General features: G+C 39.5%; 4 protein-coding genes and 1 pseudogene across 5 annotated transcripts; 4 read left to right on the forward strand and 1 right to left on the reverse strand.

The window, feature by feature from the left end:
* Window positions 1–333: 333 nt before the first annotated feature.
* Window positions 334–2,358, forward strand: LOC148296088 (UDP-glycosyltransferase 83A1 pseudogene; annotated as a pseudogene).
* Window positions 2,359–3,050: 692 nt separating this feature from the next.
* LOC110749760 (UDP-glycosyltransferase 83A1-like) lies at window positions 3,051–5,260 on the forward strand. Its single transcript, XM_021949942.2, has 2 exons — window positions 3,051–3,554; window positions 3,939–5,260. Exons 1-2 carry the CDS (start codon window positions 3,071–3,073, stop codon window positions 4,820–4,822), a joined length of 1,368 nt encoding a protein of 455 aa, XP_021805634.2. The 5' UTR covers window positions 3,051–3,070; the 3' UTR covers window positions 4,823–5,260.
* Window positions 5,261–6,159: 899 nt separating this feature from the next.
* Window positions 6,160–7,955, forward strand: LOC110749773 (UDP-glycosyltransferase 83A1-like). Its single transcript, XM_021949962.2, has 2 exons — window positions 6,160–6,684; window positions 6,882–7,955. Exons 1-2 carry the CDS (start codon window positions 6,201–6,203, stop codon window positions 7,763–7,765), a joined length of 1,368 nt encoding a protein of 455 aa, XP_021805654.1. The 5' UTR covers window positions 6,160–6,200; the 3' UTR covers window positions 7,766–7,955.
* A 5,514-nt stretch (window positions 7,956–13,469) lies between these two features.
* On the forward strand, window positions 13,470–15,719 carry LOC110749893 (F-box family protein). 2 transcript variants are annotated; one of them, XM_021950100.2, is made up of 2 exons: window positions 13,470–13,588; window positions 14,590–15,719. In XM_021950100.2, the coding sequence occupies exon 2, from the start codon at window positions 14,621–14,623 to the stop codon at window positions 15,368–15,370; it is 750 nt and encodes a 249-aa protein (XP_021805792.1). In that variant the 5' UTR covers window positions 13,470–13,588; window positions 14,590–14,620; the 3' UTR covers window positions 15,371–15,719. The 2 variants fall into 2 exon arrangements, with proteins under 2 accessions (XP_021805792.1, XP_088106032.1); XM_088249906.1 differs by lacking the exon at window positions 13,470–13,588 and adding an exon at window positions 13,614–13,698.
* Window positions 15,720–16,045: 326 nt separating this feature from the next.
* LOC110749911 (expansin-A23-like) lies at window positions 16,046–16,994 on the reverse strand. Its single transcript, XM_021950114.2, has 2 exons — window positions 16,835–16,994; window positions 16,046–16,680 (listed from the first exon to the last, which is right to left on the reverse strand). Exons 1-2 carry the CDS (start codon window positions 16,992–16,994, stop codon window positions 16,061–16,063), a joined length of 780 nt encoding a protein of 259 aa, XP_021805806.2. The 3' UTR covers window positions 16,046–16,060.
* Between the last annotated feature and the right edge of the window lie 920 nt (window positions 16,995–17,914).

Consider the following 17,914-nt stretch of genomic DNA (forward strand, 5'->3'; position numbering starts at 1 on the left):
TAGGCGAAGTTGATAGCTTCCCGTGAATTGTGGTTGGCTCTCAAGGGAAGATGGCAGACAAACTTCATCATTATTTTCTTCTTTTCTTTATGTGGTTCCACTACATTCTTTACAACAAAGAAAACAACAATATAATAAACCAAATTAATGACTTAAAAATAATACCAGTACCAATGAAGTCAACACCGACAGTAATGGCTTCTGATATTTAAAAAGACCTGATTAAGATGAGAAAACATCTGAAAGTGGGAAAACGGAAAATAAAGAAAGAGAATGAGCAAACAACATATTTTAGCTATTCCTTATCCAGCACAAGGTCATGTAATTCCCTTGATGGAGTTGTCACAGTGTTTAGCTAATCATGGCTTCAAAGTCACATTTGTGAACACAGAGCACAATCATAAGCGAATCATGAATGCTTTGGCTGATGAAAGTCATATAAGCAGGGATCACTATTCACGGTACTGTAGAACTGGTACTGTTCACAGTACTGTAGCACGCCAATTTCCCCAGTCGAAACTGGAGCTCTGATACCACTTGTTGTGCGGAAGCGTCAATCAAGTGCGAGTGAAAAATAAACACAACTAGCAGGAGATAAAATGAACACAAACAACACCAACAAGAACACCAAGATTTATACTGGTTCGGCAATGCCTACATCCAGTTTGGAGACGACGGAGTATTCCACTATAATCAAATGAGAGAATACAATAGTGTTTAACACTCAGAAACCCAAGCCCCAAATATACCCAAGCTCACACACTCAAGAATATATAAGGAGAACACAAATTGAGTACAAATTTAGAGAAAGGAAAAATCAACTCTTTATTTTTCTTTCTCTCTGCCGACTTCTCTCTCTGCAGCTCTTCTACACCCTATCTACTTCAGCTGCTGCATGCTTCCATTTATAGCCAATGAAGTTGGCTCTTCAAGGAACCCACGGCCAAAGGCCTCCAAACAAGTAGGGTAAGCCATCAGTGCTATCTATCATTATGTCTCCCATATGCTGCTGTCCAAAGGCAAAATATTCCTCTGCAAAGGCGCTGCAAAGTTGTTATTCACCTGCAAAGCTGCTGCCCCCACATGACAGCATCCTCCCACATGATAGCACAAAGTTCTTTCGGTGCAAGTTGAGCCATAATCAACATTAGAACCGTTGGAGGACAGGAATGAGCCAGGACGGTTATCAGAAGCAATGCAACGAGTCATGCCTGGGAAGTTGGAGGAGCTGATAGAGAAGATCAACCAAGGGGAAGGCCAAAAAATCACTTGTGTCATTGCTGATCAGATTTCCGGGTGGGTTCTTGAAGTGGTAGAGAAAATGAAAATCAGGAGGGTTGCCTTTTATCCTGCTGCAGCTGCAGTCTTGGCGTTGAAACTTAGTATACCAAAGTTAATTCATGAAGGAATCATTAACAATAATGTTAAGAATCAACAGGACTCTGAAACTGGTAGAAAGGCTTGTTTGCAACTCAACATATGACTTTGAGCCAGAAGCATTCACCTCGGCGCCTGAAATTTTACCAATAGGCCCACTCTTGGCAAGCAACGGGTCGGAAATTCAGCAGGCTCCTTCTGGCCACAAGACTCAACTTGCTTGCAGTGGCTGGATCAACAGCCACTCAACTCAGTCATCTATGTTGCATTTGGCAGCTTCACAGTTTTTGATCAAACCCAATTCCAAGAACTGGCTCTGGCTCTTGAGCTATCCCAAAGGACATTCCTCTGGGTTGTGAGGCCAGATACTACTGACAAGACATGTGATCCATACCCAGAAGGATATCAAGAGCGTGTAGCCTCTCGCGGTCTGATGGTGGGGTGGGCATCTCAGCAAAAGGTTCTAGCTCATCCTTCTATTGCTTGCTTCTTAAGCCACTGTGGTTGGAACTCTACAATAGAAGGTTTAACCAATGGGGTTCCTTTCTTGTGCTGGCCATACTTTGCTGACCAGTTCCTTAATGAGAGCTACATTTCTGATGTTTGGAAGGTGGGGTTGAAGTTCAATAAGAATGAAAATGGGATTATCACTCAAGGAGAAATCAAGAACAAGTTGGAGCAACTGCTTGGTGATGAAAATTTCAAAGCAAGAGCTTCCAAACTCAAGGAATTGGCCATGACCAGTGTCAAAGAAGGTGGCCAATCCAACAAGACCTTTAAGAATTTTATTGAATGGATCAAATTGTAAGCAAGCAAGTCGCCTATCATTTGGTTTCGTCTACTCAAAATTCAAGTTTTTTTTTTTTGATACAAGCGTTATTAGGGAAGAGGGAATCGAACCTAAAACCTCGAGTGCAGAGGTAATTACGACTACTTGAGCTACAAGCCCATTGCCTCAAAATTCAAGTTTGAAGTTCAAGAATGCACCATATGATATGTCAAAATTCATATCTTTCAGCTATAATGTATGACAATTTCACAATTTCAATGTCAATGTCAATCAAACGTGTTGACACCTCTAATCACTCTCATTGACCAATTGATTCAAGTGACGCTAGCATGAAAAGAACAACGATACCAAGTTAAATTTCAGAGAGACGGGCCAACTACAATAATGTATGACAATTTCACCATTTCAATGTCAATGTCAATCAAATGTGTTGACACCTCTAATCACTCTCATTGACCAATTGATTCAAGTGACGCTAGCATGAAAAGAACACCACTACCAAGTTAAATTTCAAAGAGACAAGCCAATGACCCACTACTAGCAACACCGATATTATCCCCAACTTAACCGCCTCCAAAGCCCAGTAGGTGTGGGGTTTTATCACAAAAGGCCTCGGTATTATTAGTAGTGGAACCATTCATTATATATTGTATTTTATTTAGTCAAGTGTCCGATGTGGGACTTATATTTTTCAACAAATACTTCCACAAAGAACAACTAAGAAATTACACATTCACCAAAGCATCAAGAAAACAACGATATCATAAACCAAATTAATGACTTAAAAATAAGACCAGTACCAATGAAGTCAACACCAACAGTAATGGCTCCTCATATTTAAAAAGACCTGATTAAGAAGAGAAAATATCTGAAAGTGGGAAAAACGAAAAATAAAGAAAAAGAATGAGCAAACAACATATTTTAGCTATTCCTTATCCAGCACAAGGTCATGTAATTCCCTTGATGGAGTTGTCACAGTGTTTAGCTAATCATGGCTTCAAAGTCACATTTGTGAACACAGAGCACAATCATAAGCGAGTCATGAATGCTTTGGCTGATGAAAGTCATATAAGCAGGGATCATATTCATCTAGTTTCGATTCCAGACGGCTTAGAACCGTTGGAGGACAGGAATGAGCTAGGGCGGTTATCGGAAGCAATGCAACGAGTCATGCCTGGGAAGTTGGAGGAGCTGATAGAGAAGATCAACCAAGGGGAAGGCCAAAAAATTACTTTTGTCATTGCTGATCAGATTTCCGGGTGGATTCTTGAAGTAGCAGAGAAAATGAAAATCAGGAGGGTTGCCTTTTATCCTGCTGCAGCTGCAGTCTTGGCGTTGAAACTTAGTATACCAAAGTTAATTCATGAAGGAATCATTAACAATGATAGTGAGATCCTCTTACCCCTAACTTGTCAAGTACATAATATTTTAGTCCAACTAGTTCTTCATCAAGATTGTTCAAGCTTACTCATCTCATCTGAAATGTAAAATTTTGATCCAATTACTATTTGGAAATTTGAACAAGTTCAATTCTTGAGTTCTGTTTTTATCTTTTATCATTTCACAATGGTTCACTTATTTAGACACATCAGAACATGGTTTGTCGGAACAGCTTCTTGTATTTCAAACTTGTGCTTATCTGTTACAATCAATATAAATATACACAGCTGCAGCCGTATTGGTATGCAAGCTTTTACAGCATCTTGAAATCTTATATGGTATCAGAGCAGATTTAGCCACATCAGAACATGGTCTAACACACTTGTGGCAGGAACTGCCCCAAAAGGCCAGATGTTTCAGTTGGCACCAAACATGCCCATCATGAAAACTGAACACTTGGTGTGGTCATGTATTGGCGACTTAACCACTCAGAAAATTATATTTCAAGCTATGGTAAGAAACAACAAGGCTACGCTAGCCGCAGACTGGCTTCTTTGCAACTCGGCATACGATCTAGAACCAGCAGCATTCACCTTGGCACCTGAGATTTTACCAATTGGCCCGCTCTTGGCAAGCAACAGGCTTGGGAATTCAGCAGGCTACTTCTGGCCACAAGACTTCACTTGTTTAAATTGGCTGGATCAACAGCCACCCTGCTCAGTCATCTATGTTGCATTTGGCAGCTTCACAGTTTTTGATCAAACACAATTCCAAGAATTGGCTCTGGCTCTTGAGCTGTCCAAAAGGCCTTTCCTCTGGGTCGTGAGGCCAGACACTACTGAAAAAACATGTAATCTCTACCCCGAAGGATATCAAGATCGAGTAGCATCTCGCGGTTTGATGGTGGGTTGGGCACCTCAACAAAAGGTTCTAGCTCATCCTTCCATTGCTTGCTTCTTAAGCCACTGTGGTTGGAACTCTACAATAGAAGGTATAAGCAATGGGGTTCCTTTCCTGTGCTGGCCATACTTTGCGGACCAGCTCTTTAATGAGAGCTACATTTGTGATGTTTGGAAGGTGGGGTTGAAGTTCAACAAGAATGAAAGTGGGATCATTACACAAGGAGAACTCATGAACAAATTGGACCAACTGCTTGGTGATGTAGGTTTCAAAGCAAGAGCTTCCAAACTCAAGGAATTGGCCATGACCAGTGTCAAAGAAGGTGGCCAATCCAACAAGACCTTTAAGAATTTTATTGAATGGATCAAATCGTAAGCAAGCAAGTTGCCTATCATTTGGTTTCGTCTACTCGAAATTCAAGTTTTTTTTTAGTTTTTTTTTTTTAATACAAGTCTTATTAGGGAAGGGGGAATCGAACCTAGGACATTGAGTGCAAAGTTAATTACTACTACTACTTGAGCTACAAGCCCCTCACCTCAAAATTCGAGTTTGAAGTTCAAGAGTGCACCATATGATATGTCAAAATTCATATGTTTCAACTATATTTAATGTACAATAATGTATGACAATTTCACCATTTCAATGTCAATGTCAATCAAACGTGTGCCACCTCTAATCACTCTCATTGGCCAATTGATTCAAGTGTCCCTAGCATGAAAAGAACACCCTTGTCTATTGCATATTTAACATCTTCAATACTTCCACAAAGATCAACTAAGAAATTACACATTCACCAAAGCATCAAGAATGTTGTGAAATGAACAGTATATGCAGGAATATTGAGCTGCACGTAAAGTTAATAAGACGCAATATTTAACGAGGTTCGGCCAGGCCTACGTCCTCGGAGAGTAGCAGCAGTAACTTGTCCACTATGTAAAATAATAGGGCTACAATTTTATTGTTTACAATGTATATGACTCATGGATTTTTCTCTCTTAGAGAATTTCTCTCTGCTCTCTTTTTCCTCTCCTCTCACTCTCCCTTTCTTTCCTGCCTCTCTGCCTGACTCTCTTTCTTCTCCCAGTTGGGTGTGTAAAATGCAAGGGAAGGATGAAGCCTTTTTTTTTTTTTGGGTGAAAATAGGGGGACAAGCCCCAAAAGAAAAAACACAAAGGCTAGGGAACACAGATCAGCCGAGGCTTAGCAGCCCCCAGCAAATCATCAACAAAACAGGAACTAAACCATTCAGGAACCTCATCGAAGAACCAGACTCCAAGATCCATATTATGGCTCCAATTTGCCAAGCAATCAGCAGCAACATTCCTTTCTCTGTAGATGTGAGAGAGCTCAACAGTTTCAAACTTTCTCATCAAGTGTACACAGGAATTAATTAAACCAGCTAGGGGGTGGAGGCAGTTGTGGGCATGTTGTTTCACAAGATGAACAGCAGTCATAGAGTCCATTTCAATGGAGATTTTATAGGCGAAGTTGATAGCTTCCCGTGAATTGTGGTTGGCTCTCAAGGGAAGATGGCAGACAAACTTCATCATTATTTTCTTCTTTTCTTTATGTGGGTTCCACTACATTCTTTACAACAAAGAAAACAACAATATAATAAACCAAATTAATGACTTAAAAATAATACCAGTACCAATGAAGTCAACACCGACAGTAATGGCTTCTGATATTTAAAAAGACCTGATTAAGATGAGAAAACATCTGAAAGTGGGAAAACGGAAAATAAAGAAAAAGAATGAGCAAACAACATATTTTAGCTATTCCTTATCCAGCACAAGGTCATGTAATTCCCTTGATGGAGTTGTCACAGTGTTTAGCTAATCATGGCTTCAAAGTCACATTTGTGAACACAGAGCACAATCATAAGCGAATCATGAATGCTTTGGCTGATGAAAGTCATATAAGCAGGGATCATATCCATCTAGTTTCGATTCCAGATGGCTTAGAACCGTTTGAGGACAGGAATGAGGCAGGGCGGTTATCAGAAGCAATGCAACGAGTCATGCCTGGGAAGTTGGAGGAGCTGATAGAGAAGATCAACCAAGGGGAAGGCCAAAAAATCACTTGTGTCATTGCTGATCAGATTTCCGGGTGGATGCTTGAAGTAGTAGAGAAAATGAAAATCAGGAGGGTTGCCTTTTATCCTGCTGCAGCTGCAGTCTTGGCGTTGAAACTTAGTGTACCAAAGTTAATTCATGAAGGAATCATTAACAATGATGGTGAGATCCTCTTACCCCTAACTTGTCAAGTACATAATATTTTAGTCCAACTAGTTTTTCATCAAGATTGTTCAAGCTCACTCATCTCATCTGAAATGTAAAATTTTGATCCAACGACTATTTGGAAATTTGAAGAAGTTCAATTCTGGAGATCTGTTTTTATCTGTTATCATTTCACGACGGTTCACTTGTGGCAGGAACTGCCCCAAAAGGCCAGATGTTTCAGTTGGCACCAAACATGCCCATCATGAAAACTGAACACTTGTTGTGGTTATGTATTGGCGACTTAACCACTCAGAAAATTATGTTTCAAGCTATGGTAAGAAGCAACAAGGCTACGCTAGCCGCAGACTGGCTTCTTTGCAACTCGGCATACGATCTAGAACCAGCAGCATTCACCTTGGCACCTCAGATTTTACCAATTGGCCCTCTCTTGGCAAGCAACAGGCTTGGGAATTCAGCAGGATACTTCTGGCCACAAGACTTAACTTGCTTAAATTGGCTGGATCAACAGCCACCCTGCTCAGTCATATATGTTGCATTTGGCAGCTTCACAGTTTTTGATCGAACCCAATTCCAAGAACTGGCCCTGGCTCTTGAGCTGTCCCAAAGGCCATTCCTCTGGGTTGTGAGGCCAGATATCACTGACAAAACATCTGATCCCTACCCAGAAGGATATCAAGACCGAGTAGCCTCTCGCAGTCTGATGGTGGGTTGGGCACCTCAACAAAAGGTTCTAGCTCATCCTTCCATTGCTTGCTTCTTAAGCCACTGTGGTTGGAACTCTACAATAGAAGGTATAAGCAATGGGGTTCCTTTCCTGTGCTGGCCATACTTTGCTGACCAGTTCCTTAATGAGAGCTACATTTGTGATGTTTGGAAGGTGGGGTTGAAGTTCAACAAGAATGAAAGTGGGATCATTACACAAGGAGAAATCATGAACAAGTTGGACCAACTGCTTGGTGATGAAGGTTTCAAAGCAAGAGCTTCTGAACTCAAGGAATTGGCTATGACCAGTGTCAAAGAAGGTGGCCAATCCAACAAGACCTTTAAGAATTTTATTGAATGGATGAAGTCATAGGCAAGTGGCCTATTGACTAATCTGTTTCAAGAATTGATGTGAGGGCGATGTATCAGTTGATAAAATAATGCAATATACTATTTTGTATCAAATTGTTAGTCGACTAGTTGGAAGAATCATAGAACTATTAGATATTCGATACAACGTATTTGAAATGACTAAATACAATGTAACAAATTGAAATTATTAAGCACGGAACGAACCAGCAGTCTGCAGATGGCGTACTTTATTGGAGTTATTCGAAAGAAGAGAAAGCAATGTTTTTCCTCCGGCTCCAAGAGTATGGGCAAATGCTAGGTGATGAAGATGTGACATACATTAAATTTGCTTGTAGGCTTGTCGATTGTAGCCAGTCAAGGTTGCTTTTTGAAATGAAAGAACAAGGACTCAAATTCAGATGGAGACATTTATTTCTGTGAAACACTTTGTTATCTCAAATCAAAACTCAAAACTCGCCAACGAGAGTTGGTTGAGTTGGTAAGAATCGTTCTCTTCGCTATCAAGACCTAGGTTCGAGTCTTATTGCTGACAATCCCTCTTAGCAGATAATCTGTATAAACTTAAAAATGAGCTAATATCCTCTCTATAAGTCCTCAAAAAGGCCTTAATATGCCCTGAACTTGGGATGGGGTAGCCTCCCCTCCCCTTAAACTTTCTTTCATCAAAAAATAAAGAACTCAAAACCTCCTTTCTCTTTTTGAATCCATTTTTCCACTAGTGAGTAGAGCCTACCAAGCCCAAGAAAGTCATTAAAAGCAAGCTATCAACTCCATGTTACAAAATTTATTGAAAAGCACCATTTTTGCTAAATGAACAGTGAAGAGCATGCTGAGTTGCTGTGATTTGCTTTTGCACATGGTTTCCTTTCTACGTTTAAAACGCACTTAATTACACAGAGCAGAAAGAACGTTAAGTAAGACATAGAGATTTACGGAGCAGAGAGGAGAGGAGGAGGAGGAGGAGACATACAAACTGGCAAAAGACCCCTCAAAATTTGGCTTTTGCACATGGGATTCTTGACTGTGCTGCTGAGAAAAACTTGTCACTATCATCACAAACACCGCATGCCACCACCGGCATTGGAAGTGATAGGACAAATTCAAGGACAAGGGGCACTGCTGTCATTTTCATCAAAGATATTATGTGAAATATCTATCAGAATTCAATTTTTACTGCACACACCCATTCCCATTCTTAACTTCAATTATAGTACCAGTACTTACTGCAATCACTTCTGGCAACACCACCACACACCCCATGCTCCTCACCTATCTATCTCTCTCTCTCTCTCTCTATAGAAAAAGTTGTGTGAAAAGGAAATAACATTGTTTTGCTATTTTCAGCCAATCACGGTATATCAAGTGAAAAAGTTATCACACGGGCGTGACATACTGTGATTGGCCGACATAGCACACAAGTGTTTCTCCTCCCTCTCTCTGCAGAATTAATAATACTGACATATTATGCTTTCAGGCTTTGCTGTAAAAATGCCATGCCTGAGCTCAGTCATTTTGCATCATGCATGGGCTGGATGTAGATCCATCATGTCATCATGTATATATATATATTTGCTCTGCACCGCATATGTCTGTGTGCTTAGAAAATGATGTGTGTGCAGTGTGCGTCAGTAAGAGAGACATACACATAGAGAGGACCAGAAGGGATGTCTAACTCTTGGGTTACCAAAAAATTCCTACCTTTTTTGTTTATGCATTTTAGTTCAGACAGAAAAACAAAAATAACACAACAAAAGCTTGATTAATTATTCAAAAAAAATATGACCAATTTCGGGCAAAAAAGGTGGAAAATTGTAAATCTTTCAACTTCATTAAAATGAATGAACCCTGCAGAAAATTTCATCTAATCGAAATTACAGAACTTGTCCATCATTTTTTTGCAGAAGATTAATGAACACCATATGCACCAAGATATAAAGTAACACATTCCGCTACAAAAGATCTGATGAAAAATTTAGCTATTAATTAGTTCAGCCTCATGTGGTGGGTGATGATCTTCAACCACACAAAGCACGTAACATCTAAACTTGAAAATTAAATTAAAAGATTATAAAAAAATAAAATAAAAACCCCAAAGACCCCGTCTTTCTTTTTTTCTTTTTCTCTTTCCATTGAAAAATTGAAAGATATTGAACTATAATACAGCAGCAGCATCAATATTTTCTTTCTCACTAGATCCATAAAGCTCAACGAGTCTCTGCAAAATCACGACCTGGGTTCGCAGCAGAACGATGTAATCCGCCGTTTCTTGGAACAATTCGTCAGCTTTTAGCGTCTTTCCAGGGTGGGATGGGCTGATGAGGCTCTTCAGGGTCTCCAGCTTCGCTGAGACCGTCTTGGAAGAACACTTGCTCTTGCGCCCGCCATTCTTGAAGCTTCTTCTCGGAGCTCCACAGGCACGTGATCCCAGTCTTCTTCTTGAGCTGGTTCTTCTTGTTCTTCTTCTTCCTGCCAGGCTGGCTTTGAGGTTTCCTGGAGCTGAGCTCATTGTGTTTTTGTCTGTGAAAAACAGAGTCACAGAGAGAAGAATGTGATGAAGAAGAGGCCTTTCGGGGTTTAAGTAATGGCGGGTTCACAAATTGACACTTGGGTTGCAGTTTACTACGGAAATGCCATTTTTGGCTTCTTCTCTGTCGTTTACGCGTTTTCTTCTGATTCTGTCATTTTTGGGCCTTTTATTTATTGCGTTATAATTGGAGAGAAAATATCATGCAAGCAGCAGGGAGTGTAGATTTTCATTTTTTTCATACGAGGAGAAGGAGGTTATTTTTGTAATTTCACGATTCGATGGTTTGGCATCTCAATTAAAAGGAGAAAGCGGGAACAGGGCACAACTTGCGAGCCTTAAGGCAGAAAGCCTGCCCATCTGTAACGGCACATGTGAGGTCCGGGACCGTCGAATGCCTCATTCCCAAACTACCCTCAAGTTTAATCATTTAATTTTCTGTATGAGAGTTGATAAACATTATAACATTTGACCTTCATCTCTCTCATAATCAAGGGTAGATACATTAATTAATTTTCGATTTGGGTTGTTTTTAAGACCCAACAATACAATAATAAATCATAAAAATGTCACGTTGAAAGCTAATCGTTGAGTTGTGTAAATTTCACGAGTGAATAGACAATTGATAATCGTTGATTGATGTAGATCTCAAACACTATATCACCCCCAATTAATAGCTCACGATTGATTATAAGTTAATAAATCTTGTTGGTTATAAGTCACGACAAGTCAATAACAAGCCCAACGAATCGTCATTATTAGATCTAATACGTAATGATCACATAAATTAGAGTACTGTATCATATACGTTATGTGGCCAAGCAAACAAAGGACAAACATGATACTATACCAAAGTCCAAGAGACGGAAACAACAAAGCAAGTGACAATTAATTACGAGCGACATAGGATGATCCAGAAGAGAAGGCATAGCAAGACAAATTAAGCTTCTGTTTCCCTCTTTTGATTTTGTCCACAAAGGGGGGCTAAAGCTTGTGTATAATTTATTAATAGTGTGATGAAACAAGGTAAGGGGCAAAATAGGAAATTGGGATGGAAATAAAGGTTGGAGTGTGAGCTTGCTAGGTCAAGGTGGGTTGTCTTGGGAGTGGGAGTGTAGCTTCGCTAAAGGATGCATGTGAAGGTGATATGAGCCAGCAAAGCCTGCCCATCTGAGGGCTGGCTTGAGAGAAGAAGAGGGTTTTGATTTTGAGAAGAGCTTGAGATGAGAGAGTTGAGAAAAAGAGCACATGGGAAGCACATGCAGATGAGGAGTTTTGGAGAGGAGGGGTAGGGGCATGTGACAAATGAAATGAGAGACAGTGAGGCAGCATGAAATGTACAGCATGTTTTGCACATTCCCTGCATGGAACTGATCAACTGGCAACACCTTTTCTCCTCTCTCTCTCTCTCCCTCTTTCTAACAAAGCGATATTGTAAATTATTCTAATACATCGAGAAATTAAAGTTAAGTACAAAGACTGACACACTGTCGTGACCAACTGATTTAACTCACTTTATCTTTCCCACTTACAAATGATTATATTCTAACTTTAATCATTTACTTTTTTTATCAATCAATTCATATATAATTATAATATTTATAAATGGGTTTTAGACTTGGTTTCAATTGGAAGCTAATTCAATCCGGCATGTCTGACATGTGTCCAAGCGGTGCACATTACATCATTCCTAAACATACTTTGTTAATTAATCAAGGTCAATTATTAAAATGTATCAAAGTACCATTCTGTTCTGTGATCGATTTTATTAAGCTAAACAGAAGATCCCTGTCCTCTCTCGTAGGTGGACTTTTGTTGAACTACCACTGCAAACTTCCAACAATATTTAACTTTATCCATTAAATGTGAAACAAATAAGGCACAGCATGAATATCTGTACTAGAATTACAAGTTCAAATAAAAGTTCACCCCATTATCACTTTCTCCCTTGTCCAAAAGGACAGATAATTGAGATTCTTTATCGCGATAAATTTCTAACTCTATCGTTGAGTCGGTTTAACCCTAATGATTTTTCTTACATGAACTTCTCTATTACGATAAATTTCTAATTGCGCTAGATTTTTTTTTGTCTTTGTTGTTGTGACTTGTGAGTAAAGAGTAAAAAAGTGAACCTCGATTTGGTATTCATTTAGAATAAATTTGACAACATAGAACAGGTCTTTTATAGGTGGTAATTATATAGGTCTAGATCAATCAAATGAATGGTCAATCTAGAACTCAAATCCTTGCTTGCTATGTATGAATGTGAGGGACATGATGATGATGTTGATGATGAAAGCCAATATATAAGCAAATCACAGAGAGCTAGATGTGATGTAACATCTTTTTTTTCTTTCTGGCCGATCAGCTAGCTAGCACTTTCTTTGTAAGAGCGGAGAGGGGAGGAGAATGCTCAGTTAGCAATTCATGAGCTGAGAGCAATTGATGCATGTGGAGGTTTTCACTTTATTCCTTTTGTTTTTGGGTCGGCAGAGGCTGCCATAATCGAATGTGGGTCACTCGGCCCTTTTGGTTGCAACTCCATGACCCACCTGTTTTGTCTAGCCTCAACTCAACCAACTTTTTGCCTCCTACTAACATTTCTTCCCCCTTTTCCCCTCTCCTATATGGAATCCCCATTTTAAACACTCTATTTTACTCTTGTCGGCTCCTAATTAGTAACCCAAAACTGAGTTTTTATTGCTATTCTTGGTTTCAAAACCATATACTCTCAAATCTACTCTCATCTTGTCCGCGCATAAATGTTAAATTTCAAACAAACGTGATTTAAAGTCAGTTGGCCAAAGCAGTGTGCTGGCTCCCTTATACCCGAATTCGAGTCAAATTCAATCCTCCCTCCTTGTACTTGAATTTGATCCCCTCCATATACATTAAAGTAGTTTAAAATATCATTTTTCAAACCTAAGGTCTTTTTTTAAACTTACTCTCACAATCATGTATGACTTTGACTCTAGTTGTCAACCTCTCTAATGCCTCTAAATCAAGAAAAGAATTAAACAAAAAAAATACCAATCAATTTATTTCGGTTAAGTTTATTCTTGGGCCATTGCCAACAGCAAAAGCCCTGAAAATGTTGAAATTCAGCTGGTTCCGCCAAATACAAGCCCAACGGGCATTCGTCGCTTTGTGGGACCATTTGCATTTGCGACCCTGAATAAATATTTATTTTAATAAAAGCCCTTTTTTATTTTTTTTATAGTTTGCTTACTTTTCTCTTCCCTCAGACTCTGTCTCACTTGACCCCATTCTCGGGTTTTACCAATTCCGCCATCGAATCAGGTAAGAAAAGAAAAAATCTTTCCATTTTCTATTCAATGTTCAGATCAGCAACCTAGCTAATTCTTCAATTTTGTTCTTGTTTATCTTCTTCGGCGCGATTTAGGTTAAAGGTTTTGATCCCTGTCTGCATGCTCTTTTTGGTTTCTGTCAATTTTAATTTTGGGGGTTTTTAAGTTTGTTGTTTTGGATTTTTTTTAACCCCAAAGCTTTATCAGTTAGCAGTCATGGATTTCGTTTTCTGATTCCTGTAGTTTTGCCTCTGAATAGGATGAAGTCTGCTATGAGTTTGATATGTGTTAGAAATGTACAGGGATTAGTGAAATCTTCGACATTTCAATCCCTGTATATTGATAATACGCCTTGTGTTATGGTGGTAGCTATCAGAAGGACAATACGGGTTATTTTATTTCTCGCATCTGAATTTTCTATATGCTTGGTTTTTGGGGGACATTTATCCCCATTTCTTGCAAAAGTTATGTTGTTCGTATCGTGTTGGCAATTTGTATATGTAAAATGCACGTAGGTACCGAGTGTAGAAAGAATTCTGTGGTTGTTCGACAAGAAAATTGGCTATTTGGTTGAACTATGGAAATGTACTCGGCCCAATGTAGGGTTATGAAAGTGCATCTGCTTATTGAATAAGACCGCCAATGCATAACCGAATGATTGGTCCAATGCAAGGTTCTTCTTGAGTTGGCTTACACATTGTTATCTAAAGCCAGTGCTTAGTTTGAGTACATCTCTTCAGAACCAAACTCAGTGTCAGAGGAGTCTTAGATATTTATGTTGTTTACATTTGAACTGATTTTGATATCTATGATCTGTAGTTTTTGTGCCTTCCCCCATTCTCTCTAGAGCATGTTTGTGTTTGATGCTCATTTTAACTAAAAGTTAGAGTGTATATTTTCTGAATTTTGAATTTTGTTCTGTTTTTATCCTTTTTCCACAGGATTTTCTTTGAGTTCACTGCTTTTAGTCCCCTAATGTATTGATCGTTGCAGGGACATATTCTAGTTTTAAAGCTAGCTGAAAATGGCATATGAAGAGGTTCTGAAGGCCGTTTTTCCTTTGCTGGAGGGTGTGGACCTTGCTTCTTGTATGGCAGTGTCTAAGCAGTGGAGACACATAGCTCGAGATGATTTCTTTTGGAAGTGCGCATGCGCCAAGAGATGGCCCTCTATCTGCAAGCGACCTAACCCTTCAACTCTAACGTATTACAAGCTGTATCAAACCTTTTATAAGCGCCGGCCTGGTCGAACTCTTCTTCCCCCAAGACTTTCCTTTGATGACCTGGAATTTTTCATCGATATCTGGACGGAAGATCGATTTATCTTTTCTGAAGTGGTCCCAGGCCCGATCCTACAGAATGGTATTAAAATCCCACCACCAGGAGTATGTGACATGCTTAGATTGCACATGGAGAGCTCCGAGTACAAGATGAAAGTCCCTGTTGAGCCAAGGTTCACAGTTCCTTTGAGCCAGACAGTGAATGTTTCAGTGCTTGTGGGGCGCAAGGATTCTAATAAGGTTGCTTGTATACTTAATAAATCTAAGTTTGACTACATTGATCGAACAGCATATAGAGCCATGGCAAATGACTACCTTGACTTCTCACCGGTCTACCCATTCACTACGGGTATCCGGGCATGGATCTCTTTGCTTTTCATGGACAGTGGAAATGAAGGAGTTGTTGATGTCTTTGGGATTGAAATGGATTTCATGGATGCTGCAAACTCGAAGGAAGAGGTTTTGTGGCTATTAGACATGCTTGATTGGAAGTGAAGGTTTGACTTGAAAGCCAATGCAAATAAAAAAGAGCCACCAAATTGGATGCAACAATGATGCTTTTGTCTTCTACGGTTCAGTTGTCATGCTGAGGCTGCATATGGAACACAGTGCAACGCTCTCATTTCCAGTGACAACACTTTGCTTTAGTGGTATCACTTTCTTCATGTGTTATTGCATGTTCAAAGTTTGTACATACTTGTTTTATTCATTACCTCTAAAATTATGAACCTTATTTTTTTTTGCTCTGTATTGAAGTATATTTCATTTGGTCTTATGAACAATGTGTTGAGCATCATGGTAATTTTGACTACAATTGAATAGCAGATCTTTTTTCATTTATTGATATCCATTCGTTGAACGATAATGCCAACCTTTCTTTGTTTGGTACAAGAACATTTAAGTTATTTAGAATAAAAGGAAACGAATCTTGTCTACCAAGGAACAAAATATTTGAGGGATTTCTGCTAGCTTCGATTCTGGAAAGACAGAAACCAATTTGTTAGTTTTTTAAAATCCTGTTGATCTTGTGCCAAATACAAAGTTAGGGTACGGACTTTGCCTCATTTTGTATTAGCTGCCTACTTAAAAATAATCTCTTTATTGAGCATCTGCATTACAAGATGAGTTTTCAAATTTGACACGGGGAAAACAACAGGTGCAAGATAACTAAACGCGCATCCTAGTTCAAAAATTTATTCTCCCCTCATAGGTGTGACCAAATTGCCAATTTGCTGGTGCAACATCATCAAACCTAAGTGTTTTCCCATCACTTGTGGTGACCAAGAATGATAAGCTTTGCCCTACAATGTTGCTTCCCGTCTGCCAAACTTGGCCCCAATTGCGAGACATTTGAAGCCAATCAGTGCTAGAGCCTTTAATTTTAACGTTTGCAACATCACCGGCACCGCCAACATTGAACACCAATGCAGTAAGCCAGTAGGGGTTTCCCTTGAGCTCAAACTTAACCCCTCCTCTTTTCTGGCACGGGACTCTGCGATATTTAACCGGGATTATCCCGGCTTTTGCTTGTGCGAGTTTTGTGAACATCGTCATGGACAAATCGAAGTGTCTCTGTGGCGGGTTGCACCAGTGATCAGGAGCTGGAATCCAATTTGGAGGACAAAAATTGGTTGCAGTGATTGTGATTGCACCGGCATTAGGGAAGCACCATTGTGGATCCTTGACACACCGGATCTGAAAACAAGCACCGCAAGCATGCCCGTCCTTGAACAGCTTTGTGCTTAGTGCTGCTGTCTCCAGGCCATAGCCTTGTTGGAAGAGATCACCATATCCACAAGCCCCCTCTGTTTAAGAATCACAAAGTTAAACCTTGATATAAAAATAAAATTTGTTATGTGCCAGTTGTATATAACATTCCTCTCATATTAAGTACACGAGTTTACTATCGTTGGAAGGAGGTTATATGTAACCGGTGCAAACAAAAACTCTTTCACTTACGCATGGTTTCTCCTCCGCTCAGGTCACCATAAAACGTTGCGTGTGCATCATGCCAAATCTTGCCGGCGCGTCCCTTAGCTAAAGGGATTACATCGCCCATGGCTTGAACCAGAAGAGTGATGAACACTGCCCATGTAAACAAGTTCTGAAACCTAGCCATGGCAATGTGGTAGTGAGAAAAACTGGAATGCCTCTTAATTACAAAGTTAATTTTATAGGCACAAGTGGGATTATCATAAAAGGAAAGATAAATTAGATGATACTCATCGAGTGAAAAAAGGAATGTAATGTAACGGACATGATTAATTCCTATAATCCTATTGCTACGATACATTAGACAGATATATTTCCTTGTTGCATCTCCTAAGAAGATTTGAAATTAAAAGAGGTAAAGAATGTGAACCTTAATTCTTGCCAGAGCCGAGCCACAAAGATTTCCAATTTTAATTTTAATTTTGTGCCGTCTTTGGTATTCTCAGGTCCGGCTTTAAATTATATGTCCAAATTTTATGTAACTTCTTATGTTTAGGGTTCAATATTGTGAGATTGAGAATCCCTAATTACGTATAATTACTTATATGTAGGTTTTAATTTGTGTAAACAATTACTAGTCTTATATGTCATCCCATTGCCCCTAAGTCAACCTTCTCAATTTTCCATATGGGGACTAAGTCAACCTTCTCCAATATTATGTGCTTCATGTATTTATGTCATACACATAATTTCCCAATGTGTGGATAAATGGTGCGGGATCGTTGTGGGATGTGAGTGGCCGATTGACTGATTGTATTTGTACCAATTGTTCAACCACTCACATCCAACAATTATTCTGCACCAGAGAAAATACTTTAGACTCTTCTTTAGTCAATGGAATCAAACCATGCTTCTTCTGACTGTCTTGCTAGGATGGAGAGCACGAAGGATTTGAGCTACATGTGCTTAATGGGGCAGCAGAGGGTGTTTTGGGTTTCATGGAGAAAGATAGGAGTTGCCTTGCTACCTTGCCACGCCTAGACTTCCCCCCTCCCCCAAAAAAAAGTATTTATCATATTGAGCACATAACCTTAATTTTATTATTTA

The sequence above is a fragment of the Prunus avium genome, chromosome 3, assembly GCF_965620075.1.
Source record: "Prunus avium chromosome 3, drPruAviu1.hap1.1, whole genome shotgun sequence".
Classification (NCBI taxonomy): Eukaryota; Viridiplantae; Streptophyta; class Magnoliopsida; order Rosales; family Rosaceae; genus Prunus; species Prunus avium.